Below are 27,912 nucleotides of genomic sequence, written 5' to 3' on the forward strand. Positions count from 1 at the left end.
CAGGCCAGCATTACACAGTAAATAATGAAAGATATAACTGTGCGATAGATATGTTTTTCCAAAAGTTTCAAAAAAGAGATTCATGTAATTTTCGCCTCATAGGTAGCAGCCCCTTAGAAATAAGAAAGGTAATATTGGGATCATGGGACCGAGGAGAAGAATATGCCTTAGATATAATCGAGGTTTGTATATGTATGTACTAATCACAATTTATATTTCAAATCATAAACGCGTTTGTACCGTTTTCAATTTTATCTAATCTAATATAAAGAACACTCTCGATTTAGTCGTAAAATAAGAATCTGCTGAATACAATTAATTCTAAATGTATGATGAGAACTTTTGCGGACACACTGGAGTTTAATTAAAAGTATATATTGTTCAGTGTTAATCCGGTTTTTATATTAGAGGATTTTTTGTTAGAGAATTAGCACAATATAGTTTTATTGTGTAAAGATGATAGTAAATCATACATGTAATTATATATTAAAATGCTTTGAATTGTGTATTATAAAATTTATAAATATATTCCTAGAACTTGTCGCATTGGGCAGTCGGATGGGTAGATTGGAATATGGCGCTCAATAAGAATGGGGCACCAAATTGGGCTAAAAATTATGTGGATTCCCCGATTATCGTAATGCCGGAGAACGATGAATTCTACAAGCAGCCGATGTTTTACGCGATTTCTCACTTCAGCAGCTTTGTGCCACGGGATTCTTACAGAATCTTATCTACAGGTCTTGAAGGCAATCCAGATATTGAAGCGATAGCTTTCTTGACGCCCGAACAACAGATTGTTATCGTGGCCGTTAACAAGTTAGTAAAAAATATATTTATACTATATATAATATATTATAGCAATCACATTGTGGAAAAATTCTTCAGAAAAATGTATAACAATTTTTTATTCCTAAAAGAATTTGAAATGTATATTCTTTTAAAAAACTATTTTACTTTTTTTTTAATTACTGTACTTTCTTTTAACATTTTGTTATAATATATTTCTTAAAACACATAATTCGAATTTTTTTGTTGCAGAGGTTCTTCACCTGTTGCTATAACAGTGAAAGATAAGTATACCGACAGCAAAATAAATTTAAATCTATCTGCCAAGTCTTTCAATACATTATTATATTTAGCGCAGCAATAATGCACAAACTTGTGCTCAAATTGTAAATAAAAAATGTACGTCTAGATAAAATTCTCTTCGCTTTCTTTACAAAAAGACAAGATTGTACAAGAATTTTAACATTCTTTGTACGCGAACTTTTGACGAGGAAACAAAAGTAAATTGTATATTGTACAGGATTATAAATATTATGACAAAAATTAATAATTGTCTTTCACAATCGCTGTATTGTATTTATACATTCGACATATGATAATTATATGTATTTCTAATTATGGGTAGTACGTTTTTGCAAATCGTCCCTTCTGTCTCATTTTGGGAGATTTGGCACCTCGTAAATATCTTGGTATGTAGGGTGGACAATGATCATCTAATCTACGTTTGTACGCTTTAACGCCGAATTGCCAAGGTTCACGTTTCTTATCCAACGGACGAGTTTTAAATCGTATCAAATAGATTTTTTGCCAATCATATATTTCCGGTGTCCGTCTGAAAAAAAAAGATTACATATTAATAAATATTCCTTTCACTCTATAAATCTGTTTAACACTTACATTAAAAGTACAGTAAAAAGAGTATTGAAATAATTGTAATGTTATCTCACCTGTGCCTCGGCCTGTTGTTCACGAGATACTTATATTGTTTTTCGAGCCAATTTCTCCTTTCATCGTGTTCTATGTCGGCTACTACTTTCACGGATTTCCCTAAATATGGTTTCAAGTCTACGCCCGTCCTTTCCTCAGAAACATTCATGTAAAACTTAATTAAAGTTTTCAAAACTTCTTCATTTAAACCGTGAACTTTCTCGTTTTCTATTTTATCGAATAATTTTATCGGCTCTGTAACCCAACAAATGTTGCGCTTCGGATTTTCATCCGCGTGCTCAGAATGCACTAAAGTAGTGTTGAGTTGGTAAACAAAAAACGACCACCATTGTCCGTTTGTTATAACCGTTTGAGTGGTTAATGGATACGTGATATCGTTAAAAGTAGAGAAACCTGAAATTTTAGATATACGTGTAGAAAGCTGAAATTTCAATTAACATCTAAACAATAACTTTAAACTATAAAAGTACCTTGATAACAGGCTTGCGATAATAACCAGCTGTAAGATGATAATATAGCCTGTACTGTAAGTGCTGTAGAGGTGTCGTTATATTTTTCTGGCCTTGTCTGCAAGTACGTGCAGTTGTGATACGATAAAAGTCCGAATTCACTTTCATCGCCAGGCCAAAAGCCGGGTATATTGGTCAAGTGTTTCTTTTCAAAATTATAAGTCAATACACCGGGATTCAATTTGAACGTAGGTACGTCTAAAGCTGGATTTTCACAATCGCTTAAGGGAATAATCTCTCTCAGGGGATGTTTATGCCTTAAATGCATGACAGGCTGACCAATATATTGAACAGGCAAATCTATTGGGTCATCAGCATGATCCTTCATAAATTCAATAGACTTTCTTTTCAACCTTCGAAAAGTAGAGGGATATAAACTACCCATAAACCAAGATGCTTCTAATCTCGGTTCAAAATCGACTTCAGCGTGCAATAAGTGCAGATTTTCAGGGGCGAGATGTATCAGCATTGTTTTATTAATTCTGTGAATTAACGCTTTAGATATAACTTCTTCCATATATATTTTTCTGTCATGAGCCTTAACGTTTTCGTCCAATGGGAACTTATCTGGTGGTATCTCATGGTCTCTTCTGCAATAATATATTGTATAAACAACAAGCTTTCAGATTTAAATAATTTAAATATATGTAATTATAGATAATTAATACTGGATAATCAGATAATAATTAACTATTACTTGCACATTATGTCATAACTAAAAGAATATTTGTTTCCAAAAATGTAAGTACCTACCGTCTAATGCAATGTTCGAAAATTATATTATCTTCTATGTCACTCTTGACTGCTTGTACCATCCTATCCAATTGCTCGGTGGAAACTATATTGTTGTAAAATGCTGGGAGACCAGATTCCTGGACAACATGTGTTCTCGTATAATATTGCGCATGTGCCAGAGCATTGTATGGTATAACATGTTCCTTTAGGATCAGCGACTTCCAGCCGTAATAACGTGGCATGTTGATCTCAAATTGTTTCTCCTCCACGGTTTCTAAGCCCTTAATCTTGTCATACCAAGCTTGTCTGTTCCTCTTCCTCTGAGCTTTCCAGCTTAGGTCTTTAACAGGCGGATATATTGGCTCCGCCACATCTTCTGCTTCGCTCTTGACTTCACTCTTGACTTCGCTGACAGCCGATGTACTGCTGTATCCCTTCTGTTTGCCATACTTGATTACCGTATTAAATAATAGCCTCTGTCGAATATGAGCGAACATACTTCTAAACAGAAGCAACAATTTCTTTAAAAGCCTCTTGTAAGCGAGAAACAGCGACTCACACCTTACACAGACTATGTTGTCTAATCGCCTGATTTAAATACCATGAGCTAATTCGTGAACATGGTTTCAATCTAAAAAATATTGCAGAAAAATATAATCAATGTTGATTAATATTAATATTAGCTTTTATTATGCTTACACACCAATCAACAGATTCATGCAGGTTATGTTGCGTCTCGGAATTCGCCTCGACTTGTCGTTTTGAAGGCGTTTCTGACAGAAAAAATAACGATAAAACGTAACCAACATCGATTAACAACGACTTCACGAAAATTCTTTTATAACTTCAGTCCCGAATATACTACAAATCGTCAAAAAATTAGGGTTATAAAACACGAGGAAAGCAAGGAACCGATAGAGACGGAAATAACTTCGAGAGTGACCTCTGTGTATTTGCGTACGATTCATCACGTGGATTTCAAACTCGATCGAGCATTAAATTTGTACTCGAATACTCCTTTTTCGAGTTTACATAAATTATCTAAGCTTCTTTATTACATTAATTATAAGATACACTATATTAAACATTATCAAAAGACATTATCAACTATATATGGTCATTGATCTGGATAAACATTATCAAACAGAATCAAATTTGAAAATGAACTTCTGAACCGAAATTTAAACGCAAATTTTACTGAAATAGATGCAATAATTACCGATTCTTCTTGTGCAGCACATTCTATAAATAAGCATGTTAATCTTGTCAATTGTTCCAAAAATGGCTTGTACAAGTCCTCAGGAAGACTCTTCAATGAGCTTTGAAAGAAATAATTAATCTTTCTTATAATGTTGGTAATTCCATTCGCCTCTTGATCGCCAATCTCAATACTTAACACAAGCTTCAAGAATCTCTGCATGTAATTTGTCAAGTATTGCACTTTTACTTCTTCCACACCCAGGATTCTACCATGTAAGCTCGCTAGTTGTATCAGACAGTTCATAGCATGATGTGCTAACTGCGGATTGCTACGTACTTTCCAATACAGTGTAAAAAATAAATCTAATACTGCTGCATCTAGTATTACGTCTTGCCACTGTACGTTCAACCTCAATGGTGGATTATTCCCGGATTCATAAACCTCACACATGCTCTTAAGTAGTAATTTTTTAGGTAGTGCACTGGAGTTAAGGTATATATAACCAACTGTGATATAGCTCTATATAAATATCTATCTCTGTTAGATCCTGTATATCCATATCTATCTCCATAATTATCCACATTTAATATTCAAAGGAATATATCAATTATGCCCTGCTTAATACCAAATGTGAATACTAAATATGAATCTCTGGTATATATTTATATCCATATCTATCTTCATAATCATTTCCCACATGTAGTATTCAAGTTAATACATCATTATTGATACATTTAATACTAAATATGAAATATGAATTGAATACAAGCTGCAATGTCCAATTTCTTTCTTTATCTCTTTAGTTTATCTTTCAATTAATATATATTTTTGCATAATATACATTGATCCCAAATGCAATTATAAAAAAGGATATAATTTACTTCAATAAATGGCCAAACGAGTATGCTCTCCACCATGGAAAGCAAGGACTTCACGAGGGGCAACGTCGATTCGTCAAAATCCTTCTTCATCAATTCACCGAACACCTCGATACAAATCTTGAAAATTCTTTTCATATCGCTTAGCTCAAAATGCTTCTTCGCCTTAAAATGTACTTCCCATGTCAGACCGATATCGGATGATTTAGCAATCGTTGCGTATTCTTGCAATATCGCAGATAAAATATTGCATCCCAAAATTTGCTGCAAATAAAGAAATAGTCTTTCTTTCCTCTTTCTTTTCTCCTTTGCGTGCCATACGAAAAATCAATGTGCGTGCAATACCTATATCAATGTATACTTACATTTGGTAAGTTCCCACTCTTAATTAAATTTTCTATTTCACTCATTATTCGACTTCTCTCTATTCCAGTCATCCACGCTACCTCTCTTAACTATTATTGCAAAAACTTGAAGTATCCTCGTCCTGACATATGGCGCCAACGTAGGTTTGCTTATAACATAGTGCAACAAATATTGTCTTAATGAAGAGACGTCAGATTTTTCCAGAGTGGTCCACTCTTGTATCAGAGCTGTCTTTATCAAACCGGCCGTTTCAAACAATATGTAGTCCACAGAGCTCAATTCTAAAATTTGTTGACACAGTTGATACGGTGACTTCGTTTTACGGAAATTTAGGAACACAGCTTCCGCAGATTGACGCTGCTCCGATGAGATCAAATTTGGTGGCGCCTGAAAGCAACGCGAATACAAAATCACTTATCAACGTTCTATGTTTTCAAACATGTAGAAACAACTCAGAATATATAAACAGGATATTTTCTTTGTGTCTGGCAAATCTGAAGTTTAATATTTCTATATCTGTATTCATGTAAAATCAGCGATTTTTTTCGTCAATGGAGACCTAAGGATGCTTAAATAAGCAAAAATCAAACTGACTATTAACCCTAGGTTATTTGCATGGAGTGTAAAATACACTTCAGTAACAGTAAAAAAGTTTTACTCTGTAAGTGTATTACATAGACTTGTAAGGCTGGGGTATAAAATATACCACCACAGAGTAAAACCCACTCATCAGTGTAGCAACATCCAATATTTGTATTCAAATTCTATACGACAAAGGGTTATCAGTGGCTGTAGCGAGCTTGGTTGGGGAATCGAGTGCCAATCTTAAGGAGAAGAAGTATGTCTACGTTAAGCTCTGCTGGCATTCTGCCGACAATATCGATAACAGAGCGTGAACTTAATGTGAGAACGCAGTTGATAATCTGCGGCAATATTCCACTCGAAATCTGCTGGCAAACTTGCCAACATTTTGCCTTCTGGGAATCACGCAGTCGCTTGAGTCGCTTCAGTTGACAAGTTTCGCTATCGTGGAACGAAGCACGCTTCCTTGAAGCAGTAAACACAAGAAATTACATAACACACGGAGTATTGCAATACACTCGAGACAGTTTTGTTTTGTTTTGCCTCGTACGGCACGTGCGTTCGTGGGAATCGCCTGTCCCGCATTAAAGAATCCCTCAAATCACAATTTTTCGCGAGATACATGCGTGCGCGCGCGCGAATGTCCGCAGGACTTCGCCGAATCTCAAGAAATACCTTAAATAGGTCGTGACGCGGATCTTAACCCCAAAACGGGATTCTACGGATGCAAAAGAGTTCGCGGACAGGATAAAAGACGCGACGTTTCCTGGCAGATAAACTTTTTGGCTCTACGCGCGCTAACGCGCGGTAAGTCTCACAGGAATCCGCGAGCGGTATCCGAATTGTTTTCGCCGTATAAGTACCGATCATGCTTGGGTTTCGCGCAGTTTCGTGACAATCTATTTCGCGTGGCGAAAGAGAATTCGGGACGGTACTCACCAGAACGATTTGCGCCGCGGCTTCCAACTCCCTCAGCACTTCCTCCGCCATCTCAATATTCGGAGCAAATAAACAAACAATACCACACGGCGCGTTGTGCAAAAACGCTTCACCCCCTTCACCCTTAACCTGAACCTAACCTGCTGAACCACCCTGAACTGCACGTATCCAAACTGTCTGAAATAAAGGTGCAAAAGAGAGCGCGACCGGAGTAATGGCTGATTGGTCCCGGCATCTTCTCTACAAACAGTGGCGGGATCTCTTCCTCTGTTTTGAATGGAGATTAAATATAACAATATATATAGATATAGATATATATGCATATGTATATAATGATACTTTTTTTTAGTCTTTAAACACTCTTTTCCCTTTCATCGGGGAAAACTTCTTAAAACGAGGAATATGCGGGATGAACGCCGGAAACGAATCCAAGATCTTTCATTTCTCATCATCCGCAATTACACGGAGTCATATACGTCATTATACTCCACGTAATTTTCCGGAGTCTAGTTAGATAGAAAAAGGAGAATATATCAGGCAGCTATTTTCTTTATATGTATCCCTTATAGAAATTTAATACTGTAAGTGATTTTTTGGCTAGTAATTAATCACTTAAAAGCACTATTAAAAGCACTGTTAATAGTGTTTTTAATAGTGCTTTTAAATAATTAATCACTAGCCAAAAAATCACTTAAGGGATAACAGCGTAAATACTGATTCGTAAATAATACACTCTTAACTATATCCACATTCTTAAGAGCTGTCAAGACAGATATTCAACTGTTAAAAATCAATTTTATTCCATTCAATTATTTATGCCCGATTTCACCAAAGTCGTTTAACTTACAATTAAACCTTAGTTCAATTCACTCTTGAAGACAAAAGAGTGAATTGAACTCGGGCATTAATCTCTCAAATTGCCAATATTTTTAACATTTTTATACCTATCAACTCAAACTCTATATGCTCTCTGATTCATAAAATAATCCTTCAATGCGATTTTCACAATGTCTCTTCAACCGGTTAATTTCTTGGTATCTGATTATTAAATTAAATCATTACTGCGAACAGAACCAGGTTAAATAAAAGTTACAAGATAAATAAATAAAGCTACAAAATATAATTAAATGCAAAATGTAATTTATTATATTATTTTAATTTTCACAGCGCTCAAAGTAAGCGAAAAGAACACATAATATGCAAATACATATTTGCAAGTATGAACTTATGATATATCGTATATAACACATATCGTGTATTAAATCTTTATCCATTTTCATTAACGTTAAAAGTTTTAACATAAAGTATATTAAATAATAATAATTTGCAGTAGGATTGCTGACTTCAATTCGTACGTAAATAAATACCTATACAAATATTTATAATCTTTTGAACATATATAGAACGAAACATCTCATCTTTTTGATTCTTATTAAAATATCGTAATTTTTCTAGCAAAAATAACGATTTGTAAAACGGATAAAAGAACAAATAGTATATAAATATATATATATATATATATATATATATATATTTGTAAGTAAAAACTTATTTATCCATTTATCCATTTCATTAAAACGTTAGAAGTTTTAACATAACGTATTAAAACTATTAAATAATAATAATTTGCAGTACTTATAAAAAATATATAAATAATTTATAATAATCTAACATATGTTTTATGATATCTCCCGTCGAGTTACCCCCAATTATCCAATTAGTTATTGCATTGCAACATTGTCGTAACGCTGGAGCATTAAACCGCCCGGGATATTTCGACGCAACTAAATCTGTCGTTAACGCAACGTTTGTTTCGCATTCCTACAAATTTATCGTCTGTATTTAATTGCAGCAATAATTACAGTATGGCGCGCAATCCTATTGATTTACGATTATATAATAATGCAAAAGTCGACCGATCGTATGATCTTCTAATACAAAACATATACGATAATGGCGAAAAATTTAAAAATAAGTGCGCATTGCTCGTGATTTATTGTCAGCCGATTAAGCGCGATGCGAAAGTCGGAAGGCGTCGTTTTCATTAACCCATTATATATGGACAAACCTCGTATAAACTATGGAAAAGAGGACGGCGCGGATATTGAGCTCATATAAAGTTTCATTTCCAGGAATTCAATAATCGCTTACATCGCAATAATTCGCGAGCCATTCGATTTTGTCTTATCATCGTTTCTCACCGTCATTCATGGAGGATCCCGCGAATCGTGGAATCACGTCGAGCTCTCGCGATCATAAATGATAACGTAATACCAGAAACAAATAACGATAATGCGCTCGTCAGCCAATGCCGAGATCGTGCTATCGCGAACGGATTCAAAAAGAGATGCGGTATAAAAACAATACAGCGGCATTCTGAACGAAATACACGCCAACTAAACAATCAATAATTATCATAAGCTTGCATTCATGTCAAGATAATTCTCTTATTGAAAAAAAAAAAATGGTATAAATTCCTTTTTTATAATAATAAATAATATTAAAACTCGTTAGTTTAATTTATTCTATGTTTTCTCTTAACTTATCCCATTTTACTTTTCGTTAATTTCAATGTTAATATTGGTGAAAGAACGATGATCCGACATAACATAAATAACATAATAATATAATAACATTAATTGTTTTTCAATGCGAAGTTATAGCATTAATGTAAATTATAAACGAACATTCTTAACATATATTCTTAACATATATGTAGGTCCGGAAGTATGTTCCGGGACTTTTATTTTTTTACATCGGTATATTCCAGGACATTTGGCAGTTTCCAGGACTGTCCTGGAAAAAATTCATGTCCTACGGCACGTTTCGGGACAATTTTTTGAATCTGATTACATATATATGCGTTATATTCCAGGACTGTACATTTCAAAAAACGTAAACAGTCCCGGAACATACCTCTAGACCTACATATATATATATATATATATATATATATATATATATATATATATATATATATATATATAATAAATTAATCCCGGTCATCCCGGTATTTGGAAATCCATAAAGGTTTAGAATGGTCAGTCTGTTGCAAAATGAGTTTATCTTGTGCATATAAGTCTGTGAACGAGAATAATACATTAGAAAAATGGGTAACGAACCTATGTGAAGTTGATCCCTTAACATTAAAAAAAAAACTTTCTATAGCATTCGATGACTCATCGTTTGCATATTCACATACATTTCAATTGAATCGAATTGTATGTGAATGTGCAAACAAAAGTTAAAGACTATTTCAATTCAATTTTCTCGTAGGTGAAGGGCTAAGCTAATGTAAGATTGCTCTCATTCAAATTCTTTTGTTAATACCGTTTGAATTAGTGTCCAAACAAAAATTTGAATTGTGCATACATGTGCAAATTATTATTTTTTAAATGTTAGGAAGCTAACTTCACACGGGTGAAAAACGAGTCGTATAATATTAGGTTGATAGAATTAAAGTAAGGTAAAATTTACCCTTTTTTGCGAATGTAGTAACACTTACCAAGAAGTATTTCAAAAGCAGTAGCAGCATCCTCTCTCGTGTACGTGTCCGGTGAAATAAGTTCACTGAATTTGACAGTATCCTTCTCACGCCAGAAAACTTCTAATAGAACCAAAATCTCTTGGCTTGTCAGTGCAGGTTGCGAGTGTCCGCTTGAACTGCTGTAAAAACAATATTTTTATCATACATCAAATAATTCTTTGATAAATGGTAGACTTGATATAACAAAACATGCTAAGTTTCGTAGGAAAGAACTATGCAAAATTGTTAGGTTACAACAAAGCAATAAAAGTGTTGTTTTTTCCTCAAGCTTTCGATTAATGAATCCTATGTTTTGTCAACATTCGTTTATAGAAACTTAAATATACACTTAGAATATTGTTATATGTCCAACTCTTTACTTAACAATAAAAGAAAAATTCAAAATACCTGGTAGAAGGTACTGGAATGTGTTTCGCCGTTTTCGGAGACTGTCGCTGTCTTTCTAATAAAATGTCTATATCTTCAAAGCATTCATCATTACTTATATTCATTCTTTCCTGATCCGGCCCCTGTTCAACGATGCTGAAATAATATCATTTAATGATATTGAGAAATTGAGGAAATATCGCAACAGTTGAAAGACTGAGTATAAAACTGAATAATCCTTAATAATTAAATTTTTAGTTAAATAACTTCTTGAATGTAAATATCATAAGTTCTTCATGATAAAATAGACTTACCTAGTGCCTTCTTCTAAGACAATCGCTTCCGGTACCTCTTTCGGTAATGGTACCATTGATACGTCCATAGTTTCGTGAATTATATTTGTCATTGGTAAGACGTTTGCAACACTGTCTCCGGGTTCAGCAGCAATTGCCATTTCCGCCATTCTTTGGAATGTACTCACTTCTTCTGTAGGAAGATCTAGCTTGCTAACTGTCTCTTCTACACGCATTTGTTCAAAAACTAAAAATATAAATTTATTCACAGTTATATATATGCATCAATGTAAATATTTAATAAATGTCTAAATATGTACCTACATTGCGTAAATTCAGCATGTGCAACATCTTCATTTACACTCTTGAACGGCCCAGTGATGCGAGCAGCAAAGCGACTGCGTAAACTTTTGTTCCATCGCCTAGGTGATTCCGAAGGTTGGTTGAAAAGATTTATCGCCGGTGTCAGCGATAAATTTTTTGTTAATGGTTTATCCAATTTCTGAAGATAATCAAAAAATTTAGTCAGAACCTTTAAGACTTGTTTGAAATTAATCTCGCTTTTTGAACTTCTTTGTAAGCTTATATAATGTAGGAACCCACCTCGCAATGAATTTTTACATTCTGACGCCATTTCTTAAGCTGTCTGTCACTTAACTCTGTTTTTTTATCAATAATTTTGCTTTTCTTCGAACGACTGCGGATCACAAAGTAGCTTGAATCTAATGATTCCAATTCCATGTTAGTTTCCTCTTGCTGTGGAAGAACTAACATTCTCGTTTCTTCTCTAGGCAATTCAGCCGGTACTACCACATCTTCTACAGGTGCAGGAGGTACTGCCACTTCTTCTACAGGTACAGGAGGTACTGCCACATCTTCTACAGGTGCAGGAGGTACTGCCACATCTTCTACAGGGGGTACATCAGTCACCGATGCAGTGTCAAAGAATAACTGAGAAGTAATATATAGAAAGAATTAGAAGTAAAAATAAAATATAAATTAAATATAAATAAAAAGCGAAAAATAATTTTTCTAAAAAAAAAAAGAGGAAAATAGATTTTAATTTTTTCAAAACTTTTGGTCATTATGGCTCGTATTCATAGTCCGTTCTTATATCAAAACAATCTTAAGTAATGTCTTAAGATGCTAATACGGTTCTCAGATTGACCTTAAAATTGTACTTAAGACTGTCTCAAATATAAAAACAAATTATGAACAAAGGGAAAAACGCCGTAATCGGCCAGGACTGGTCAGATCTTGCTTGTCCGAATAATTAAGTGATTTTTTATGTACAATTCTTTGCCCTATGAAAAACTATGAATATCGGCCTATGTATTCTCATTTGTCTTCTACTTTATGAAGTTAAAATATTCACATTATATCCAAACGACAATCATTATCAGTTATAGACAAACTTACACGTCTTCTCTTCGTAGGCGGTTCCACCTGCATTTGATGTGGCTGTCGTTTTTGTGGAGTTAATAACAGTCCCTCTTTGGATTTCTTTCTTTCCGATATATCCACAAGTACTGGACCACGGGTTTCCTGAGATAACTGTTTTTCTTGGATCTCTATATTCATTAAATGATTTTATTAATTAATTTAATTTAAACATAATATAATAGTCTATGTATTATATTTAAAAAATACCCCATTGATCCACTTACCTTCTATTGTTACATCATCAGCCGTCTTCTTTGAGAATGCTGATCTTTCCTTTGCTGTCTGTAGTTCATGCATCTGGTCACTAAAACCATTAATAGTAAAATATATTATTCTTTGTTAAAAACGTCATGAATTTATTTTGAGCTAATGATATAAAAACGAAAAAAAATCAAATAATTGCATAAACTATTGTCATTTTGTGAACTTTTGTTGAATTACAATTAAAAACACGCTACAAAAAAAATATAAAATTCGGAAACTTACAGTGCGAGATTGAAATCATGTTTAAGCATAAAGTCCAACTCCTCGTCATTTAAAGCACCAAAATCACAACATGCTGCATCTTTCATCTGTGAATAAAAAAAATTTTCAATATTTAAAAATAAGGTTTACAATTAAAGAATCAAAAGTTCGGAAACTCGAGGATGTTATATATCATATTACAGGGTTTAACATTTGAGAATAAGAGTTAAAAAATACAAAATTTATTGATAAGCTTGCAGTAAACCGTACGAGATCTTCACTCACAATTGTCCGTAGTCTTTCATCAAACTCTTCGTCCGGAAGTAAGTGTAAGTCTATTTCTAATTGAGCGTTAGGAAAGTTTTGAGTGGAAATAGGCACATCTATTGCACGCAATTCAAGATCCTGAACTGCGTCATACTCATCTTCTTTATTCTCCAACCCTCTGCCGTCGCCGCCACGGCCGCCACCAGAGTCAAATTTTTTTTGCATTTCAAAAACTTCCTCTGAAAAGTAATGAGATTACATAAATTGGCATAGGTGATATCATTAATAAATATATATAGAATTGAACTTACTCTGATAATTTACAACTTGTAAACGATGAATTCTTGTTATGCCGTACATTAATTGTGATGACAGATATAAGCTAAATCTATTTGATCTGTTGCGCGACTGCATTATTTCCAAAATTTGCTCGCTGGCGATGTAATATAAAATGCAAACAAAAGTGTCAAAATTGAAAAAAAATGTCATAAATATTCAATATTAAAAGTACATAAACAAAATAATTTACCAAGTTTCTACAGTGTTTATCTTCTTTATAGCACCAGGATTATAGTGTCTTTTAAATATTTTCTCGCTGGACGTTGCAGCGAGCCAACAAGGAGCTAATTTGCCCCTTCGTCGACGGGAAAGCAGTTCAACTGGATAGAACATCTGATGAAGAATAAGTCTCATTAATAAAAGCAAATTCGTAAATAGCAAATGAAAGATCATGTTGAAAGAATAAAAATGAAAATCATACTCACCAGTAACACTAGGGAAGTGTCATACGGCGATTTTCCTGAAACTTGGCATACAAGTAGTACATGGAAAACTATTGGACACGTATATTGTTATATCGGCCCGAAAGCCGTTTGAAGGGTAGAAATCATCCTATCGATTTTGGGGGTAGGTTCGACTATTTTACGAATTATTTTGAATTCGTAAAAACGGACTTCAGATTCATTATCAGCGACCTCAAAAACCCTTAGTTACCTGATTTCGCAACAATCGTAAAAATAATTCGTAAAATAGTCGAACCTACCCCCAAAATCGATAGGGTGATTTCTACCCTTCAAACGACTCTCGGGCCGATATAACAATATACGTGTCCAATATAGTTTTCCATTTACTACTTGTATGCCAAGTTTCAGGAAAATCGCCGTATGACACTTCCCTAGTGTTGCTTGTCAGATAGCACAGACGTCAAGGTTATCCTCAATACATCCAGGCACGTCCTGGGTGTATCGAGGCCGACTTATTGTGCTTTATTGTTCCGGATAACAGATAAATAACAGAAAATAACGATGGAAATTACCTTGATGTGTGTTTAATATTGACCGATTATCCTAGTCTTCAGTCATATGGATATACTTGTCGAACGTAACGATTAAATTCTTTTTCGATCAAAGAATCTCTCAACTTTTACAACTTATTGGATCAATTTCCTTCAAACGCGCTTTCCTTGAATATTATCCTTCTCCTCTTTCGTAAGTTATCTCATTTTTCGTGGAGAGACTCGTCAAACCTCTGCCGTCAAACGTACTCCTCCTCTTCGCACTACGATTTTCAAATCGACAGATTGCGCGCCGAAGGCGGTAGGCATCGACGGGTTTGTTCGCAATGCGCGACGAAATGACGATAATTGCGGGCATCTCTCGACGCTGACGTTGGCGCTGGCGTTGGCGCTAGCGCTGGCTAGAGACCCTATAATAAGAGACCCGACAACTGTCCACAAAATGGCCGCAAATGCCGTGAACATATGGAGGGAGATTGCATCAGAAACACAGGACTCTTTACTCGCGCCGTAACACGTGTAATTCGTACATGCCTGCGATTAACGGCGAGCATTTCTGACACTGTAACAAAGAAAGAATATCGAACGAATGAGGCCCAACGTATGCTCGCTCGTGTGTCACGTTGTGTCGCGGCCGTATATCATTTGTGATGTGATCTTGTGTCGTCGCACAATACACTGCTGTGTCGTGTAAGTAACATGATTTATTTATTTACACACATCAATCTGTGATAAGTAATAGCTGTATATAACATGTCTGCACTATTTTGCAGTTTGATTAAGAAAGTAGAAAAGTATTATCTTCGATGTATGTTAATAAATATTTACAATGTTGAATGTCTTTAACCTTATTTTGCAAAGTAATTAACAGCAATAAGAAATGTTTATTTTAAAAAATTGTGTGTAATATGTATAAATATATGAAAAGAAGAACAAAAAATAACTAAGTAATTATTTTTATAGATATAAAAATGCCAGCTTGCTGTGTGTCAACATGTTTAAAACGCACAAAGAAAGGAATAAAAATTTTTATGGCTCGTTTCCCAACGAATCCAAAAAGAAGAGATGTTTGGATTGCTAACATAGGCAAACATAGACTAAGGAATTGGAAATCGACAATAGATCTTTTTGTATGTGAAGTAAGTAATATGTGAGAGATAAATTAATTTCATTTGAGTTATAAAAATAAAAATAATCGCAATTTCAAAATATTTAAAACCTGTAGGTAATTCCAGCTACGAAGAAGACGACAGAATTATTGTTGGCGATTTTTTGAGTACACCTAAATCTAAAGAAATAAAAAACCGCTTGCCACTTGTTCCTGATTTGTCAACGAGAAAAATACACATAGAGGACATTGAACTGAATGTATTGTACAACATCGCCGGCTATATTCTCTCCCGTGTTTCAAATAATAATATTACTTATAAATTGTGTAAGTTCCGCTGGATTTCTCACATACAATCCATCCTCAAAATTTGCAAAATTTGTGTTGTTGAAATCTTTTCGACGTAATACGCTTTTTTTCGTAAATAACGCAACATTTGAGTATTTTCATCAGATGGAAATTGTTATGAGGCAGTACTTACCATATCTAAAAACAAATTTTGAAACGACTAAATTTGATTTAGTTCATTTTTTTCATGAAAAAATGCAGGCCATTGCATGCGAAACGTTGAGAAACTGTCACAACATAAAGAATAAGATAATGATGCGTTTTATTCGATTTCGACTTCGAATAGGGAATTCTGGGGGTCGTTTACCGAAAAAAATATATAATAGTAAAACTATGGCGATGCATGCGACAATACGATAATTTACAATAAATATAATATAGTTATATCATTATGTATATGTATGTGTATATATATATATAATATTAAATACATATTAAGGCTCAGTCACAATGAGAGGAATAAGGAATAAGATAAAGGAATTAGGAATAAGGCATATTGCATCTCACTTTAATGTACGTGTACTGAAGTGAGATGCGACATTCCCTTATTCCTTATTCTTTTATCTTATTCCTTATTCCTCTCATTGTGACTGAGCCCTTATCATACCTTTTTCACTTAATTTATTATTATTTCACTTATATGATATATGCATGTTTCAAAAAACGTATTATTCATTACTATATTTAAATAAATTCGGAGAGTGAGTGTAATTCAATCCAAGTTGTCTGCTTTTTCGCGCTGGATCAGCAAGGGTTCCTATTGGGCGGCGCCATTTTGTGGACACAAGTTACGTGCACCAATCACGCGGACTCCCAAGAAGTCGGGTCTCTCTTTTAGGGTCTCTAGCGCTGGCGTGTCACGTTCCAAGTCCGCCTTAAGATTTCCGTTGCTGCGCATGCGCAAGAGTTTTTCCGCGTTCAAGGATGAAGTGGATTTTGATTTGCTCCGCGATTTTCGTGCTGTGTATACATGCATACATACATACAGCTGGTCACGCAGTCAATACATGTGGAGACGTGGAGATCACATGGTGGACTGGTGGAGACGAGATCAACGGTTGATCGTTTTTAGATAAAATTGTGCATGAATAAGACAACGTGTTTGCCTGGTTTGCGGGGTTTGCCACAGTTTGGTCGGTCCTATTGAACGTTATTTTACATCTCCGAATTTCCTTCGAAAGCAGCACGATGCACCACGAACTGGTCAACACGGTCGCTCCTAAAGTTTAGTATAATTATCGTCGTCATACAGAGCCTAAAATGTGCTTGAAATTTTGGTGATGCGTTAACTGAATCTAAAGCCAATGAATATAAGTTAATAGTGAATATACTGGCAAAAACGAAAAGAGGAACTAAGCATATTTTAAACATAAAATATATATTATTTTTCAAATAAAGAGGACAGTTTACATAATCAGAATACAAAAGGAGAAAGAATGAAATAGAGGGGTGATAATTCTTGTTTTTTTTTCCTTGTCGACAGATCAAGGACAGGAAACCTTTGCACACACTGCAGCCAGCAGCCACCGGTAAAGACACTTTGGTTGGTGCTGACAGGACTCTCAGATCTTGCAAATCGAAAGAGGCAAAAACGAAACAGTAAGTTATCTTCAAACAAGCATTTATTATGACAACGCATTATGAAAGGGTTAGAAGTATAGATTGTAAGTACGGTGTGTTTCTTAGGGATGTAACAAATACAGGGGAAAAAGATACTTCAAAATGCACAAAAGTAACTAAGAAGAATAAGGCTGTCCAGACTACACGAGAGAAGATACAAATTGAAGTAGAAGACTTAACATCAGATATACTCTAAAATAGCATTTTTTTTCTTTGCTTTTCATATTTTTTTGATATTTATTTTAAATCTGGATTTTGTCAAAAGGATAAACTTTTATCAAAGTATTTTATTTGATTTAGACAATTCTAGTGAGAACTATTGGCAAATAATGGCTGAAAAAAGACAAACGGCACTTGTGGATGCCTTAGAAGCTCGTACAACAGATTGAAAAGTAGGAAAATCATGTTTACAAGGAAATGTTGGATGAGATGAGAACACTTGTTGAAGTACTACAGGTAATATTGCCTACAATATTGTATTAATATTGTATTGAAATCATTACTACTTTACACATTATTAATAATAAGAGAATTTACATATTATGTTTTATTGCAGGAGCAAATTGAAGACGATAGAAGCGATATTGAAGATGAAGACGATAGAAACGATATAAATAATTCGTTAGATGACAGTGCTCTTTGATGTGAGTTTGCTCATTGAATTCCTCAAACATAAGAAAAGACTAATATACTAGTGACTACGCTGATAATTTATAAAAAAATATTTATAATTTTAGCAAAGTGTTCAAAGTATTTGATTGCCATTTGCACATCTAGCCATTCAACATTTTAAAGTTTGACGTAAACAAATAACATTTCTTTTTCTCTTGTATAATAGAGTTATTTAACACTTTATATTAATATCGCAAATTGTTAACCGTTAATGTTAGAGATATACAAGTAACAAAAATTAAAATTAATCAGCTTTTTAACATGTATAAAACGATAAGAGGACAGTTAGAATACAAAATTTTCTGTTTAAAATATCTTTATGACAAAGAGCAGTTTTGCCTGTTCCAGTAAATATATTTCAAGTGCCAAGTAAAGTTATTAGATATAAACGTATTAATGTGTATAGCCATTAAGAATTAAAAAGTTATTTAATCTAAAATTAAAACATTTTTGTACGTTTTATGTGTATAATAAATTTTTATTTTATGATAATCATTGATAATGTCTTAAATATTGAATTGTGAACATAAGATATTTAAAACACAGTAGTCTCCGAAATTCTTATAACACTTTATTTAAAGCTCTTGGCTTACCAATTACAAATATATTAAGTTATGACTTTTTTTTTAGATATGATTCATGTTTGTAATACACGTTAGAATGAGATGATTTATTGCGTGAAAAAAGTCGTTACGTATAATTATATATTATTTAAAATTATAGTTATGAAACTATATTGTGATTAAAATTACTTTACCATGTCTTAAGTCCACCAATCACCTTTAAACAATTTGGCCAATTGACCAATGCGATTGATCAATTCTTTCTTCGTTCGACATCTCGGAGAAATTTCTAACATCGTGGACACAAGGCTTTAGTTTGTGTTTATACAATAAGTTAATGAAAAATGCGAGTGATTAAGAGAGAATTCGTCTGAAAATTACAACTAAATCCATGCACTGTTTTAAGCAATTATAAGACAGAAAATGATCCAAAGCAATCGGCCATTGTAGCCACTTCTCAAGAACAAATTAAAAATAAGAAAAAGTAGCACAGAAATGTTTCAATAAGTATTATCTTCCTATGAAGTCTTATTAATATAACAATTGCATCTTTATTTTAAATAGAAATGATTTTTTTATGTAAATTAATTTCAAGGAATATTCTACATAAAAAATGTTACCAAAAAATATAGTTATACGTTTCATTGTAAATTTCATATTTTTCTTAAAGATAACTTCGAGTACGTGCAATTACTAATTTATTTTATTTAAAGTGAGGAATGAGGAATGGATATTTTCAAAAAAGAGTATTAAAGTGTAAAACAGTAATTTTGTGATTAATAATTTTTTAATTAATTGTGACAATACAAAATATTATTGAGCTATTTTTTTAATATTGTCAAAAATTAACTATATATCAGTTTAAGTATTCCCGAAATGGGTTACAATTCACTTCAGACTACTTTACTCTTACAATTTTCAATTCAATCATTAATTTCTAAACCTAGACATACACGGATGAGGATCAAATTTATCTAATACAAATCGACCGCTCTCGCGCGGAGCCATACATCTCATTAAGAATAAGCTATTTTCAAAAGAGTACTAACTTTAATTAAGCTATTCCTATATACTACGATATACATTGCGCAATGTATAGCAGCTGTGCCAACAGGCTAGACGGTAGTCCAGATTGCAAATTAGGCCGCAATTTGGATAGCAGATCAAGTCGCAGAGATTCAAACGGAGATCCAGGTGGATCAAACAGGTGGTTCAGAAGGTGATTTAGACGTTGAGCCAGTCAGCGAATCAAGCAGTAGTCCACGTAGCAGACTAAGTAGTGGACCAAGTAATAGACCTGATACTGGACCAAGTATTAGGCAGTGAACCAAATGACGATCCAAGCGGCAGTCGAGACGGTTGAGATGCTAGATTCAAGCTGCTTACAGCATACGCACTACGCACACAAGCGTAGCGCTGTATGCTGTAAGCAGCTTGTGCGTGCACACGTACACGGCTGCTCGCTTGTGTGTGCTGTGCTGCTGCTTGCTAGGCGTCGACTAGGCGGTGGACCAAGGGATCGTGAGCCAAAACCACTTCGATCTAAGTGGTGATGTAGGCGACGATGGGTGTCCAGGCGATGGTCCAGGCAGCTGTTCGAGCTAACTTCCAGCTCTTCCTTCTTGCACTGTAGCTCATGTAACTGACAATTAAACTACATGAGCTACAGTGTAAAAAAGAGAAACTGAAAGACCGAACCAAAGAAAGAATGTCTAATAATATTTCAAAAAATAACAACGTTGTAGCTAGAGACTTCAAGATTGCAATCTTTTTGCTACACTGATCGTAGTGATGGTACACCTCTCAAATAATCAAACATACTATAGTATACAAGTATGAAAAAGACTTACTTTAAGGAATATGCAATAAACAAGGCCAGAGAATGTCGGCAATCAACTGCGAACTGTGCAGTTTATGACAGAAGTTTATGACAGTTAGAAACGTCATTTGACGTCACTCTGCTACCTGAATTATTTTATGCAAATACGATTACGCACGATTTTTCAGGGCCAATTTCATCAACGTCAGTTAACTGTAACCTTCGGTTAAATTTACTCTTCGACTCTTTCTTAAGGCTGATAGCAAAGAACGAAACGTAGGCTGAGTAGGCTCTATTGTTAAGCCTGCCGGCTAATTTTGGACGACTGTCAGCCTTGAGGACGCTCGAGCTGCGGGAGAACAACATGATGACGTTGCCTAAGAGCATGAGCCGTTTAGTGAACTTGCAGAGGTTCGATATCGGCAACAATGACTTCACGGAGCTGCCTGAAGTTGTGGGAGATCTCATCAATCTCACGGAGTTGTGGATTCACGGCAACGACATCAGGCGTGTCCCGGCGAATGTCGAGCAGCTCTAACGCTTGAACCACTTCGACTGCACGATGAATGCGATACACGCGCTGCCGATAGAGATACGTGGCCTGGCGCGACATCGGGATCATGAATCTCTCCTCGAACGAGATGTGCGAGCTGCCCGACACACGCTGTGCTACCTGCGCACGATCGTCACCCTCAAGATTGACGACAATCAACTGAACGCACTGCCGAACGACATCGGCCAGATGTCGAACTTAGAGGAGCTTATAATCACTAAGAACTTTATCGAGTATTTGCCGTCTTTGGTCGGCTTGCTACGCAAGCTGCACTGTCTCAACGCGGACAATAATTATCTGGGCGCGCTACCCGCCGAGATTGGCAGCTGCACGTCGTTGTCCCCTGCTCTCATTGCGATCGAACAATAAAAACCGTAAACCGTAAATGTAGTTACGTATACGTAACTACATTCGTATCGTCACATATCAACATCGATAGCTTTTTCATGACGATAGACGTAAAAGACCCTACGTTTTGTTTTCTACCATCAGCCTACGGCTGCGATCGGAAATGTATACCCGGGCGAGTAGTGTGACGGGGGCAGGGTGCATTGCAAGTAGTTTCTGAATGAGAAAAACATAATAATGAAAAAATTGTCCCAGTCCCCGCCCTCCCGTCGTCATCGAGCGATGGGCCAGCCGCCAGGTTGAGAGCAAGCCTGGCGCCGCGCCGCCGCCGTCCTGGAGACCTTATCCCTCTTCTTAGGTGGCTTCGCTTTTGCTGGCGCCTGGGTCGCAGGCACCTGCTTCCTCTTCTTCGTCGTTGTAGCAATAGAGGGTGGGGGTGGAGGTGGAGTATACCGCGGTAATGCGATATCACCCGGCAGAGCCGCGAATACCGGGACTTGGCTATTATACTCCTGAATTTCGCCCATTATCCAGGAGGCACCGTTCACGACGCAAACATCCTTTGCGCCACGCAGTCCTCGGCACGGTCCGCTTACACCTTGACTTAGGATCCTCACGAAAAGTCGGTTGACGAGCTCGATTATGTTATTCGTACGTGTTTTGTCCGGAAGGAAAATTTTTTTGAAAGTATTGCGACTGTTACTGTCTGCATGTTGTTCAACTATCAGTACCTTGTATCGGCGCCTTTCGAAGCCTAAAACCTTTGTAATAAAGCGCGATTTCCCTCAATGTACTCCTGGACAGTCCTGGATCTCGCTCATCCATATCCCAGGAGGCACCGTTCACGACGCAAACATCCTTTGCGCCACGCAGTCCTCGGCACGGTCGCTTACACCTTGACTTAGGATCCGCGAGTACCGCGGAAGAGCGATATGAGCAGAATCGCGAGTAGAATCGAGGACCGTACTCCTGGATCTCGCTCAGTATCGAGTAGCCAGGAGGCACCGTTCGCCAACGCAGCACCCCCTGCGTCACGCAGCCTTCGGCACGGTAGCTTACACCTTGACTTGGGGAGTTTCTCTTAGTTGGTCGCATCCAGATGCACCCCTGAGCGGATGAAGCTGCATGCGACTCTAAGCCCCACCACCCCTTCAAGGTGGAAACTCTTCGGTGGGGTATAAACAAGAAAAAGATAAAATGCGTGTATGTGTGCAATATAAAAGAATTTAAAAAATGATATGTATGCATATTATGTATAAGAAAAAGATACAAATTATAGTCTATAGTATAACACACAAAAAATTTATCTTTATAGCGACTCTTTCCTCAACTCCCTTTTGTGTCTCACCTAACTATAGTTGGTTGTGATTTAATAATTGATTTAATAAATTAAATTAGTTGATTTAGAGTTAATAATTTAATAATAATATTACACTTGTCCATTAAATCTACACGTCTATTAAATGTACGGGTGTTGCAGCGACATATACAGGTCAGTATGACGGGTTGCCCATTCGTGCAGGCGCGCACGGTTATTCACAGCTATTACATTCACTTTGACGCATTAGCCTATAGTTTACACCGATCTCTTGATACGCGTATCAAATAGTATATATATTTGAACTAATCAGCCAATAATCAAACTAATTTACTAGTTATTTACTATTTAATACTCGTATCAAGTGATCGATGTAAACTAGGCCATTATATGTGAGTGATTATCTGATGATTATAATGTGCCGAAGCCTACGCAGCTGTGAACGACCATGCGCGCCTGCACGAATGGGCAACCCGTCATGCTGACCTATGTATGTCGGTGCGAGAACCGGTACATATTATCAACTAATATATATTATAATAATATAAATAGACTCAGTGAATCAATTATAATGCATGTCGAATGTCAATAATGTTTTAATGAAAAAAGTAAACAGAAAATTTTGAAAAGACTTTTACTTTTCTCACTCATACGTACTGATGTTTACGAGTAACAGGTGCATCATATGCTCGCTGTGCGAAGTATAGTACCGATATCAGCTGTTCGGTTATTTTATAGCGGCTCTTTTCTCAACTCCCTTTGTGTCTCATTATAACAATGGGAACTACCCCCGTTGGTTATTAAAAAAATGGTGTAACCCCTTTCTCTTTTTTTTTGTATTATTCAGACGTCGCTTTTCACGCGCTTCACGCTCAGTTTATTTCTTATTCATAGTAAAATGTTTTAAAGATCGTCTTAAGTACAATCTCGCGATGTTACATAGATTTTTTATTGACTCGATGGAATCTTAAAATTACTTACAATCAAATTAAAGATAAATTTATCTTATCTTTAAAAATAGATAATGGAATCTTATTAAAACTGTATTTTAGGATCAAACTTAAGACAATCTTAAAGACAAATTTTTCTTCAAGATTTTATTTTAAAACACTAATTTTTTTCGATTAAATCTGCAAAAGTAGTGGGTTTTATTTATTCTTACCTTATTTGGTTTTTTTACTCAATCATAAAAGTTTTTCCCAAGTTTCCTTACGTGTTCATTGAGCTTCCTACGTCATTTTTATGTCATCAACCTTTCACTCGCACCGATCGATAATCTGCAAAAGAATAAAGCCCATTCTACAATAGCCGCAAAAGTATGTTTTAAGACGTAAGCAGTAAAAATTGACCAACTACAGCCGATCATTCTTGGATTGTAAAAATCCCATTAGTCGATATAGCTTACTGCTTACGTCTTAATGCATACTTTACGGCTATTGTAGAATGGGCTTAAGTGATATGAGCAAATGGATATTTATGCAAAAAGTGATATTGCCTGGACATTTAAAACAAAATTAATACGATTGGATTTATTCTTTATTTTGAAATTAATGACTCGCTTTAATATGTTTATATTTGTGATAAAAACATAATGTAAACGTCTTAATCGATGAAAAATTTAATATTAACATTACCTTATTCTTAGTGAAATGAATATTAAATATTTTACGAATAAAAGAAATTAGATGTTGTGTTTTTGCGCTTAATATCATCATGTGTAATAATTTTCATAATCCTGGAAAAGAATCAACGCATGTCTGCTGAATTTGCTGTAATTAAGACTATATTTTATTTAAATTAATTTTGAATTCACGAACAGGGTCATCTATTAGTGCAGATGGACAACTAGAATTCAGATGGACATTATCAACTATATCCAGATAACTATATTAAACATTCGATGATCCTACAGTATGGTACCAGCTAACATACGTGAACTTATCAAACTGCAGTGGAATCTGTGGAATCACCACTTTGCCCAAAGAGTTGGGCGCTTTACCCGACCTTGAAAAGCTCGTTCTGTCGAACAATGGTTTTGGAGCGTCCGGCGAATTTGAATGGCACTGGCTGCAACCAACTGCAATTCAGAATAATCTGCGTTTTCTAGACTTGAGCAAGAATTCGGTAAGTTGTATTTTATCTTTACACGGGAATAAATGGATCGCGGATTCTGTCGTCGGAGAAATGAATTTGATTAACCATTGTCATTGGTATAATCACAATTTGTCATTGATTACAGCTGACTGAGCTACCGGCGTGCATCGGGAAGTTAAGTGCTTTGACAGAGCTGATAGTTTGCCACAACTCGCTGAAATACTTGCCGCAGAGCATCGGAAATCTACGAAACTTGAAAGTTTTGAAATTGTCGGATAACAAATTGTTATATTTACCGGGAAGTATGATAAATAACGTGCTGAAAACTTTGGACGTTTCGACTAACGCAGATTTTCTTACATTTGACATTATTGTCGTTCACACACAATTATTGACGCTTCGTAGCTTGGCAGCTAAAGTGATCTTGAAGAACAGGTTCGTTGACTTCATATCCTTTCTTCTTTCTGCCCACGTTGTAGGCATATGGCACACGCATGTCCATCGCTCGAAATATAATATACGAGCCGAAATAACAGCTTTGACGTTTCCGCAGATCAACATATTGCGACAGAGACAGCATATCGCCTGAGTCGCTCGAGTATATTGAGAAAACGAATTATTGCCTTTATTGCAAGAGTCCCTGCTTCGAATCTTATATAACGAAGTTCGCGCGGCTTAATTCGCTCTATGTTGCCGATATGCCGATATTGGACGGAGACGAAAGAGAAAGACCTATCTTGTCTTTCGAATGTTACTTCTGTTCGTACGATTGCTTTGAAATATAGAGCATTTGTAATGGCTAGTTGGAGAAAATGATGAACTTTTGGACTTGAACCATAGTTATAGTTATCCAAGTTAGTGCTGGTCTACAACCTTGTTTTAAAGGATATTTAAGCTCTAAGCCGTAAGAAATTGACCAATCACAATGGAATTTGAAGAGAATATTCGACTGTGTATGGTCAATTTCTTACGGCTTAGAGTTTAAATACCCTTTAAAGCAATGACCAGCACTTAATAAAGTCTCCCCTGTGCACAATAGAGCACATGTTAGGAATAAGAATATTAAATATTAAATATTAAATATTAAGTATCGGAATTAGAAATAATAATTAAACGTAACGCACGATGAAAAAGAATATAATGTAAGATATATAAAAGATATACATAGAAATATTCCTACATTTACGTATCCTAATATTTAATATTTATTACAGGAATATTCATACATCTTATACATATCCTAATATTTAATTAATATTTATTCTTATTCCTAATGTATGCTGTATTGTGAGCAGGGCTAAAAAAGTAATATTCAACATTTGATTGACATTATTGATCTGGTCTGATATTATCGAAATTGGTAATAGCATCTAAGTCACAGATACATCCTCTAATTTTATATAAGTATCACAATAACGTCCGACGATTTATAAGAGTTTATAATGATTTTTATAATATTAATTTATCATAATCTTTATTTGTGCGCCGTTGCATACCGTTATACAATGCGTATGCTTACATATAATACTTACATAATTTTTAAATGAATAAAAAATGGACTCACGTACCGATGATGACAATCTCGTTATGCATGCAAGACTAAATATAATCAAAATAATAATTGATTCCACAAATTGACCATATTTGTATATAATTTTTATTTTGAGGTTTATTTTACGCACCCAGTAAGAAAAATGCTAACAGTTTGCCATAAGATTCGAACAATATATTGTGGCAAAATATATTGCACAATATTATGCTCGAATAAAATGTTGTGGCTGCATAATTGGCCGATTGGCAACTGCATCTGCATTAAGCAGTAAGTTCTCGTATTCTACCACAGCAGAACCTATCTAGATAACCTCAGAATAGATTTCTAGCAGAAACTGAGTAGAATCCGTCACTTATTTGTAACAATTTAAATGGAATATTTTATTTAAATAATTACGAAATCGCAGAACGATTTTTGCTGGCAATTATGTATGTTCCGTTAATATAGATTTTGTTACACTTATGCCGGCATTTTGCTGATAAAATTTGCAGCAAACATTTCGTTAAATCTGTTTTATTTTCATAGATTTTAGCTATTTACGCTATTTTATTGTATTTCCCATACTTCGTGATATAAATTTTAAATAATTTTATGTAAGTAAATTTTAAGTATACAAATCGACTATTATACCGATAAGACATTTTTATAAACTGATAATTGATGTACAATATCTTTTATTTTTGAGAGAAAATATTGTTAACAAAGAGATAACAATATTTTCTCTCTCTTTTATTGTATATTAATATATCTTAATTGTATTGTACTTAATTATACGTAGTACAAGTACAGTAAAAAGTAAAAAGTAGCCTGAAATTTTAGTAATCTGAAATATATGTTTAATAACAAATTATAAAATTTTTATTTTTTTAGATGACTATATATATAATAAAACTCTTGTTGCAGCAAATCAATTACTCTAGTAGACAAATTATTTACATCCACATTTAATTATTAAAAATTAATAGTATTTATCTATAAATTTAGAGTTATATTGCAATTTTATTATACAATAATGTATTACAAGTATTAATACAAAAATATTAGGACAAGACATTTTAAGATTTTAAATATTATTATATGATTAATTTTTATTACAATAATTACAATATCTTCCTTATTTATTCGTTCTTTATCAAGTATTGAGTTGAAATTTATAAATAAATTTCGTTACGTATACTACCGCGTCTACGCTATATACTGATCACTTCTTCTGAGAAATCAAATCATATTACCTATACGGTATCTAATTATTTTATCTACTACAGATATTATAGTTAAGAAGAGCGTACGTATCA

General features: G+C 34.7%; 4 protein-coding genes and 1 long non-coding RNA gene across 8 annotated transcripts; 2 read left to right on the forward strand and 3 right to left on the reverse strand.

The window, feature by feature from the left end:
* The first annotated feature begins 24 nt into the window (after positions 1 to 24).
* LOC139814442 (lysosomal acid glucosylceramidase-like) lies at positions 25 to 1,407 on the forward strand. The gene is made up of 3 exons (XM_071780699.1): positions 25 to 182; positions 536 to 819; positions 1,042 to 1,407. Exons 1-3 carry the CDS (start codon positions 51 to 53, stop codon positions 1,151 to 1,153), a joined length of 528 nt encoding a protein of 175 aa, XP_071636800.1. The 5' UTR covers positions 25 to 50; the 3' UTR covers positions 1,154 to 1,407.
* Positions 1,340 to 5,013, reverse strand: LOC139814441 (large ribosomal subunit protein mL65-like). 3 transcript variants are annotated; one of them, XM_071780696.1, is made up of 6 exons: positions 4,201 to 5,013; positions 3,685 to 3,754; positions 3,000 to 3,612; positions 2,208 to 2,836; positions 1,737 to 2,130; positions 1,340 to 1,621 (listed from the first exon to the last, which is right to left on the reverse strand). In XM_071780696.1, exons 3-6 carry the CDS (start codon positions 3,476 to 3,478, stop codon positions 1,405 to 1,407), a joined length of 1,719 nt encoding a protein of 572 aa, XP_071636797.1. In that variant the 5' UTR covers positions 3,479 to 3,612; positions 3,685 to 3,754; positions 4,201 to 5,013; the 3' UTR covers positions 1,340 to 1,404. The 3 variants fall into 3 exon arrangements, with proteins under 3 accessions (XP_071636797.1, XP_071636799.1, XP_071636796.1); XM_071780698.1 differs by lacking the exon at positions 4,201 to 5,013 and having other exon boundaries at positions 3,000 to 3,482; positions 3,543 to 3,612; positions 3,685 to 4,185; XM_071780695.1 differs by lacking the exon at positions 4,201 to 5,013 and having other exon boundaries at positions 3,685 to 4,184.
* Positions 5,014 to 9,925: 4,912 nt separating this feature from the next.
* Positions 9,926 to 14,995, reverse strand: LOC139814485 (uncharacterized). Of its 2 annotated transcripts, XM_071780759.1 has the most exons (13): positions 14,644 to 14,995; positions 13,858 to 14,000; positions 13,640 to 13,761; positions 13,347 to 13,567; positions 13,083 to 13,168; positions 12,821 to 12,900; positions 12,573 to 12,724; positions 11,757 to 12,104; positions 11,478 to 11,655; positions 11,175 to 11,400; positions 10,882 to 11,016; positions 10,453 to 10,613; positions 9,926 to 10,028 (listed from the first exon to the last, which is right to left on the reverse strand). In XM_071780759.1, the coding sequence occupies exons 2-13, from the start codon at positions 13,998 to 14,000 to the stop codon at positions 9,940 to 9,942; spliced, it is 1,941 nt and encodes a 646-aa protein (XP_071636860.1). In that variant the 5' UTR covers positions 14,644 to 14,995; the 3' UTR covers positions 9,926 to 9,939. The 2 variants fall into 2 exon arrangements, with proteins under 2 accessions (XP_071636860.1, XP_071636859.1); XM_071780758.1 differs by lacking the exon at positions 14,644 to 14,995 and having other exon boundaries at positions 13,858 to 14,127.
* Positions 14,996 to 19,701: 4,706 nt separating this feature from the next.
* Positions 19,702 to 24,781, reverse strand: LOC139814486 (uncharacterized). Its single transcript, XR_011732472.1, has 2 exons — positions 22,715 to 24,781; positions 19,702 to 22,548 (listed from the first exon to the last, which is right to left on the reverse strand). It is a non-coding gene; the product is annotated as an uncharacterized lncRNA (long non-coding RNA).
* Positions 24,782 to 24,864: 83 nt separating this feature from the next.
* On the forward strand, positions 24,865 to 27,417 carry LOC139814845 (uncharacterized; the record flags this gene model as incomplete). The annotated part of the gene is made up of 3 exons (XM_071781337.1): positions 24,865 to 25,095; positions 25,211 to 25,500; positions 25,619 to 27,417. Coding segments are annotated over 3 exons (753 nt in total), but the record flags the coding sequence as incomplete, so codon positions are not given.
* Between the last annotated feature and the right edge of the window lie 495 nt (positions 27,418 to 27,912).

This window comes from Temnothorax longispinosus, chromosome 6 (genome assembly GCF_030848805.1).
Source record: "Temnothorax longispinosus isolate EJ_2023e chromosome 6, Tlon_JGU_v1, whole genome shotgun sequence".
In the NCBI taxonomy this organism is placed as follows: Eukaryota; Metazoa; Arthropoda; class Insecta; order Hymenoptera; family Formicidae; genus Temnothorax; species Temnothorax longispinosus.

Coding starts and splice junctions, on each gene's coding strand:
- LOC139814442 (XM_071780699.1), top strand. CDS start 51: ATGTTTTTCCAAAAGTTTCAAAAAAGAGATTCATGTAATTTTCGCCTC. Junction 183..535: donor ATGCCTTAGATATAATCGAG/GTTTGTATATGT, acceptor ATATATTCCTAG/AACTTGTCGCATTGGGCAGT. Junction 820..1,041: donor GTTATCGTGGCCGTTAACAA/GTTAGTAAAAAA, acceptor TTTTTGTTGCAG/AGGTTCTTCACCTGTTGCTA.
- LOC139814485 (XM_071780758.1), bottom strand. CDS start 14,060: ATGATCTTTCATTTGCTATTTACGAATTTGCTTTTATTAATGAGACTT. Junction 13,169..13,346: donor ATGAAAGACTACGGACAATT/GTGAGTGAAGAT, acceptor TTTTATTCACAG/ATGAAAGATGCAGCATGTTG. Junction 12,725..12,820: donor TGATGATGTAACAATAGAAG/GTAAGTGGATCA, acceptor TAATGAATATAG/AGATCCAAGAAAAACAGTTA.
- LOC139814441 (XM_071780696.1), bottom strand. CDS start 3,478: ATGTTCGCTCATATTCGACAGAGGCTATTATTTAATACGGTAATCAAG. Junction 2,131..2,207: donor ATCGCAAGCCTGTTATCAAG/GTACTTTTATAG, acceptor CTAAAATTTCAG/GTTTCTCTACTTTTAACGAT. Junction 1,622..1,736: donor AACAACAGGCCGAGGCACAG/GTGAGATAACAT, acceptor TTTTTTTTTCAG/ACGGACACCGGAAATATATG.